The 7,430-nt window shown below is 56.2% G+C and overlaps 1 protein-coding gene across 1 annotated transcript in view; it reads right to left on the bottom strand.

Annotated features, from left to right (window-relative positions):
* Positions 1 to 5,493: 5,493 nt before the first annotated feature.
* The window catches only part of POLR2F (RNA polymerase II subunit F), a 27,215-nt gene continuing 25,278 nt past the window's right edge, over positions 5,494 to 7,430 (bottom strand). The window contains exon 5 of the mRNA XM_021708096.1: positions 5,494 to 5,937. Coding sequence (XP_021563771.1) covers positions 5,907 to 5,937 — 31 coding nt within the window. The 3' untranslated portion in view covers positions 5,494 to 5,906. The remainder of the gene's footprint in view (positions 5,938 to 7,430) is intronic.

Genomic DNA, 7,430 nt, shown 5'->3' with positions numbered 1-7,430 from the left:
GGGCAGATCCCTGAGATGCCAATAATAGCTGCCATTTACTGGGCTTCATCATGTGCTAGGCACTGTCCTATCCTCAACAAACTGGTCTAACCCTCAACAAACCTAGAAGGAAATTGAGACTCAGAGACCTTAAGTCATTTGCCAAGGACATACAGCTAATAAATGGGGGTACCAGGCTTCAAACCTGGAGCTAGGGCCAGACATGGTGGCATACACCTGTAGTCCCAGCTACTCGGGAGGTGGGAAGATCGCTTGAACCCAGGAGTTCAAGACCCCATCTCTAAAAAAAAATAAAAGTTACCTGGAGCTGTCTGACTCAAGAGAGGCTGCTCATGCCTCCACACGGGGCTGCCCATACACATGGCTGCCCATACACATTCTCCCTTGTGCAAGCCTTTCATGCACTGATGCCACTGCATGCCTTCCTTGTGCCGGGCATCAAGGAGGAGGGCAGGGAGGAGCCAACTCTCAGGTACACACCCCAGCAGGGACAATGCAGGAAGGTGAAGACTCACTCTGAAAGTATAAGGGACACAGGAACCTGTGGGACAGGGCTTGCCTTTCATTCAGCCCAGTCCCTTTCCCAGGCCTGATGCTGAGAGTCATCGGGAAATGTCAAACAGGACTGAATGGAGCTAGGGATGAAGGTAGGGTGACCCCAGTGTAAGGAACGTGCATGTCTCATTAGGGGCCATGGTGCCTCCAAGTCTACCCCAGGCAACATTCTTGACTGTGGAACTTAAAACTTTTAACATGCTAACAGGCTCTGCATCTCTAAAAAAGAGAAAGTTGAGGCCTGGTGCAGTGGTTCACACCTGTAATCCCAGCACTTTGGGAGGCTGGGGTGAGAGGATTGCTATAAGAATTCAAAACTAGCCTGGGAAGTATAGTGAGACTTCATCTCCACAAAAAATACAAATTAGCCAATTGTGGTGCCATGAGCCTGTAGTTCCAGTTACTCAGGAAGCTGAGATAGGAGGGTCACTTGAGTCCAGGAGGTAAAGTGCAGTGCACTGGGATCACGCCAGTGAACTGGGATCACACCACTGAACTCCAGCCTGAGCAACAGAGCGAGACACTATCTCCAAGATAAAATAAAAAGAATAAGAGGCCAGGCTCGGTGGTTCAGCCTGTAATCCCGTGCTTTGGGAGGCTGAGGTGAGTGGACTGCCTGAGCCCACGGGTTCAAGACCCGCCTGGGCAACTTGGCGAGACCTCATCTCTACAATAAATCAAAAAAATTAGCCGGGCGTGGTAGCACACGCCTGTAGTTCCAGCTACTTGGAAGGCTGAGACAGAAGGATCACTGGAGCCCAGCAGGTCGAGGCTGTGGTGGCCGGGAGTGTGCCACTGCACTCCAGTCTGGGCAACAGAGTGAGACTTCAACTCAAAAAAAAAAAAAGAAAAAGAGAAAGTAAAAGGCAGTGTTTCCCAAAAGTGCTTGCCCACAAAACCGTCTTTCAAGAGATCTCTGTGGATGTCTTGAGGAACACTAAGGGTCTGAGACACCACCTTGGAAATACCGGGTCAGGCACTGGCCACTTGTTTTGAAATGTAATTCATGGGTTATAAAATATGGAAACACCCTTGGAGATAATCTAGCCTGCCCCTCATTTTACAGTTGGGGAAACTGAGGCCCAGAGAGGGAAGAAGGCTGCCAAGGCAACACAGGGCCTCCACAGCCTTGGAGACTTGATTCTAGCCCTTGGGGCTCCCAGGGCCCCACTCCAGCCGCCTGTTCATCTGTACCAGGCTCCAGGCTTCCTTGGAGGTCTCTTCCATCAAGCCCTAAGCTCTTCAGAGCCAGGGTTTGGTCTCTATCTCAGTTCCCTGCACAGAGGGTACATTCACAAAAGTTCATATCATGTGCCAGGCACTGCCCTAAATGTTTTTTGGGGTTTTTTTGAGTTGGAGTCTCACTCTGTCACCCAGACTGGAGTGCAGTGGCCACTACTGGCCACCGTAGCCTCAACCTGCTGGGCTCCAGCGATCCTTCTGCCTCAGCCTTCCAAGTAGCCGGAAATACAGGCATGCGCTACCACGCCCGGCTAATTTTTTGATTTATTGTAGAGATGAGGTCTTGCCTGCCCAGGCGGGTCTTGAACCCGCGGGCTCAGGCAATCTACTCACCTCATCCTCTCAAAGGTGCGGGATTACAGGCTGAGCCACCGAGCCCTGCTCGCTGCCCTAAATGTTAACATACATTATCTGGTCTGATCTTCACCACAACCTAGAAAGAAACTGAGACTCGAAAATCTTAAGTTATTTGCCAAAGACACACAGCTAATAAATGGGGGTACCAGGCTTCAAACCTAGAGTTAGAGCCTGGCATGGTGGCATACACCTGTAATGTCTCAGGGAAGACACCAGGAAGGGCATTCCAGCAGCTGGGTCTGGATGACAGGAACAGGCAGTATCCTTCTCTGAAGGCTTCTAAGAAGAGGGCAGAGACTGGGCTGCCCGAGGCAGCACTGGGCACTCACCCCAGCTTCCTTGTTCCCGGAGAGGACGGAGTTGGGAGGGGGGGAAGATTCAGGCCCGGGAGCTGAATTCCTGGCCTGAGTCCGGGACCCTCAGCTTGGATGAGAAACCAGGAGCAGGGAGAGCCCCTGTTAAGACAAGCCCTGGAATGCCGTCCTCCTCCCCCTGAGCTCAGGCCCTCTGCCTCCAGGAAGCCACCTCTGTCCACTCCAACCTCCCCAGTCTTTTCCTCCTTGGAACTCTGACAGCAACTCAACTCAGGGAAGATATGCTGAGGTGGAGACTGGCCTTATGCCGGGCTGTGTGGTGAGGAGGAGAGGCATATCCAAAGGTGTCTCCCCCTCCACCAGAAAGTAACAGAGAAGTATTCCAACCAAGGTGCCCAGGAGCATGTCCCTGAAAAGGCCCTCTCACTGGGCTACAAGCCTTGACCACGCTGCCAGCAGGCCCAGAGAGAGTGACAGCACTCCAGGGGAGCCCAGAGCAAGCAAAAGGCCCAGTGGGAGATGAGGAGGAGGGAACAGGCGCCTGGGGTCGAGGGTCAGCAGAGCAGAGTGGTCCAGGGTTGGGCTCGGAGGCAAACTATGGGTCCCGGTCCACACCCGCCATCTTAGTTGGGTGAGTTGAGAATCACTGCTGAATCATTTTGCACCTCAGTTTTCTTCCTATAATGAAAATAATAATAGCACCTACCCATAAGGTTGTTGAGAGGATGGAATCAAATGACAGGAACCCCCAGAGCTGAGCTGGGACCTAGAGGAGGCCCTGGAAGTATCTCCTTGTGAAGAGGCACAGCAAGGGAAGGCCCACCCATGAGGGAGGAGCTTGTCCAACCACCCTGGCCTGGGGCTGAGATCCATAGGCAGATGAGAAGCTCCTGAGGGTGAGACCACAGTGGCTGCTCACTGAGTGCGTGTACTCCACCTGAGGGGAGCACCCTCCACCCCTCCCAGCACTGGCCTAACACCTACATTCTTTTCTCTGATTAACATTTATTCAGCAGTCACTATGCTAGGAGCCTGTGTATATTCCTTAATTCTCTCACCCACTTGGGGATGTAGTGGGTATATAAAATCATCAACATTTTATACACATAAAAAACAAGTCCTGAGAGGTTAATAGCATAATCTGTCCAAGGCCACTTGAGTGCTAATGGCGGAGTTTCTTGATTCCAAGTCACTTCCCACTACAGCTCAGCCTTGGCCACAGGTGAGAGTGGCCTAGAAATTGCTTGGAGGGCTCCCACACACCCCAGTACACTTACCCAATCTCAGCTGAAGCCCACAGAGTGGCCTCTGTGTCTGTCACTACTCTACCCTCAACCCTTAACCAGTGCTCCTCGGCTTTTCCCCTCCCCAGTGCACAGGCCCTCCCCGCCACATCCAAAGCTCCCTGGACACCCCAGTATAACCATCAGTCTAGCCTCTAGCTCTGAGGTCCAGAACCCAAACCCCTTCGTTCCTCGGTGTTTTTGGCTCTGATGGGGCCCCATTCACAGCCTCAGCATCCCAGAGACCCCTGTGGGGGAGAGCAAGTCCTCCCAGGGAACCTCATGTCTGCACCTCATCTCCACAAATTCAGAATTAACTTTCTGATGTGAAATCTGGGCTTTCAATTTTTTTTTTTAATTCCACAGGTGATTCTAAGAGGCAGCAAAAATTAGAACCAATCCTAGGCAATTGCCTGAGAGTTCATTAGAAATGCAGACTCAGGCCCCAGCCAGACATGAGGAGCTCATGTACAGCTTCACCTTTGAGAAGCACCGCCCCAGACCAACCTGGGTCTCCACAAGTCCGCCCCTTGTGAAGGCCCCTCAGGGCCACTGGAGGAAGGAGGGGGCACAAGCCTGAGAGAACTAGTGAGAAGATAGCCGGGACTCCCCAAGTTGCATCCACACAGTGCTTAGAGGTGGTGATAAATGCTCATCCCATCTCAGCCCTGTCCTCTGAGGAAGTCATGCCATGTGGGGAAACTGAGGCTGGGGCAGAGGCAACTTGACCAGATTCATCCCTCACCCCTCAATAGCCCTGGCTCTGTGAGCAGCAGATTTCCTAATCTTCATTTCAGTGTGTCCTGAGGGGCAGGCAGGAAGGGAGGGTAATCATCGCCCTGCGTGGTGGATGGGACCAGGGTCCTGGGGGAAAGGGGGACCACAGATGGTGCCTCCCACAAAACTGGACCAGCTACCTAAGGAAGACAACTCGGGAGCTGGGAGGTTAAGAGTCATGGCTCTGCCAGGCAGTGTCATCAGTGGGCTTCACATTTTACTGACACATTTTCCCTTCCTCTCTTCCTCTCAGGGGCCCTGTCTTCTGTGTAAATCAGGGCCCAGCCTTAAAGAAACCCAGATTGATCCCAGGAAAACCCTGTTGCTCCAGGAAGGTCTCCTCCTTTGCAAGGAAGCCTGAATTTCTACCATGACACTCAGACCTTGAGCCCCTCTCTGCTCCGGAGTAAACGCCCCGGAGAGTGGGCAGGCCACAGAGCTCCCCAGACACCACACCTCACCATGGATGCGAACAACCCCTCACTTCAGGACACATTTGATTGAGGGGTGGGATCAAGGCATCACGAGCATCACTGGGGAAGGATCAGGAACAAAGGGGACAGGGACCCTTCCGCTGCAAGCAGGGAAAGAAGCAGAGGGGGGCCCTGGCCCTCCTAGCCATCCTGCCAGGGGCAGAAGCCCAGGTACTTCAGCCAGGATCCCTCCCCCGTCTCCAAACTCCCTCCTCTCCGGGGATGAATGTGGGGCCTTCACCCTACCCTGCGGAAGAAAACCCGGTCCCCAGGGCCTGGGACAGGATGGAGGGGATCCCGGTTGCCAGCACAGCAGGCAGGAATGTGTTCACAGCAGGGCCCCCCACCACACACACAGCTGTAGTCATCTGACCCTCCTCCCAACACCCCTGCAGGCCCACCTGCCTCACCCAGCACCTCTCAGCAGAAAGCCCGGCACAGCACTGAGGAGAAGGCGGTGTCTGCGCAGGGTCAAAAGGGGGGGCACCCCCTCTGTCTATCGTGGCTTCTCTGCAGACCAAGTGTGCCCACTGCTACCCCCACCCCCGCCCTGGCACAGCTGGGCCAAGGAGGGAAAGGGCGGAGGCAGGGAGTTCGAGAAGGGGCGGCCGCAGGACCCCTCTCCCTCCTTCCCAGCCCTGGGCCCTCTCCCTCCACAGCCACCCCTCCTGCCCCAGGTGGTCTCAGGCCAGTCACAGACACAGCAGAGAGCAGGGAGGTCCTTTCCTTGAAGAGGAGAACCAAGGGGTGGAAGGATGAATGGGGACCCACCGAGAAGAGATGCCAGGCAGGCGGGCAGCGAGCGGGCAGCAGCGGGTGTTGGAGACGGCTGCAGGGCAGCCAGGACACGACTGGCTGGATGCTCGTCCCTCGTCCCTCGTCCCTCTGTCCATCCAGGGCGGCTCCTATCCGGGCGGTTCTGAGGCCGGGCGGGCGCTGTTAAAAAGCTTTTTATGTGTGTGTGTGTTAATCACATGATTGCCGTTCACCTGTATTTCGAACAAAGACAGCTCACTGTTTCAAGGCCCCGAACAAGAGTCTGGGCACAGGGAAGAGAAGGGAGGCGGGGGGGGAGGAGGGTTGGCAGCGCCGGGGGTGGCGTCGAGGAAAACTGGGGGGAGATTGTCCAAGGCCGGCAAGCGAGAGAAAGAGAAAACCCTTATCAAACTCCTAATTCACTGGGCTCCGAGGCCCCAGACACACTGGCCCGATTGTCTGGCCGGTTGTGTGTGTGTGAGCATGTGTGTGTGTGTGTGTGTTCCAATGTCCGCTCCCCCCACCCCCAACATGCCTTTGCCTCGTGTGACTACCTCATTGTGTCCCATCACCCACCCCCTCCATCCCCTTGGCCCTCCCCAAGCACCAGAACTTGCCTCTCCAGACCCCCTTTCCAGCCCACTCCAGACAGGACCCCGTGGGGTGGCCTGGGGTCTTGCCCCGCTGCTGAGGAACTCAGAACCAGGCAAGATCGCCAACACGGCCCAGGCTCTGTCTGCCCCTCCACACACCCCACACCTCTGCCTCACCACCAGAGAGAGGCTGCCTTCAGTTGAGAAGAGAAAGGGGCTATGACCTTTGGAGCAGAGGCCTAGGAAAGAGGAGTCAAAGGAGCCATGGGATGATGGGCAGAAAAGGAAAAGGCGGGGTAGAGGTGGGCAGAGAGCAGGGAAGTCCGAGGCAGGGCGACCCTGCCCCTTCTCAGGACGGGGGAGTGGTGGGCTTCATGACCACCAGGCCTGGGACTCGCTGCCCTCTCCCAAGAGAGGGTGAGCCCAAGTGTGGAGGGAGCTGGGTCCCAGGAAGCAGGGAGAGGACCCCACCCCAGTCCCACCGCAGCCTCCGGGGAACTTTAGTCTTGTGTCTCCACCTTGAGCCAGCCCAGCCCTTGCGTCCACTGGGTGTCTGGAGATACGGTGCCAGGATCGAGCCAGAGCATCTGGATGGGCATGAGGCACCCTGAGAGCACTCTCTTGCTGTACAGGTTGGGCGGAGAGGGCAGCCTGAGAGGCGGTGGGAGGCAGAGCGAGGCAGGCTGGGCCGCAGTGCCTGGCACACAGTAGGCACTCAACAGGATTTCCTAAATGAAGTAGGCCAGGCCAGGCCGCGCACAGGCCCGCAGGACCTCCCCGACTTCACATGTCTCCCAGTCCCCTGCCAACTGCCCTCCTGCCACCTGAGGCAGGGGTGGGGTCCCCCTGGGCCCACCTTCGCCCCACCGCAGGTTCTGACCCGGCCGCGGCATCGCTTCCTTCCCCGGCCTCACCAGCCCCACTCCCACTCCTAAGCCCAAGCTAAGCCCAAGCAAGACGGGCCTGGGCAGCCGGGCAGGGAGCGGGCTGGGGGGGCCTGAGTGTTGGGGATGAAGGAAAGCGCTGGAGGCTCCACCTTCTGCCCTTCCCTCCCTCCTCTCCCCCTCCCCCCTCCCCCTC

Source organism: Carlito syrichta, unplaced genomic scaffold (assembly GCF_000164805.1).
Source record: "Carlito syrichta isolate Samal-C Ts95f unplaced genomic scaffold, Tarsius_syrichta-2.0.1 Scaffold130637, whole genome shotgun sequence".
Classification (NCBI taxonomy): Eukaryota; Metazoa; Chordata; class Mammalia; order Primates; family Tarsiidae; genus Carlito; species Carlito syrichta.
Note: the sequence above shows the minus strand (reverse complement) of the source record. Positions and strands in the feature narration are given on the sequence as shown.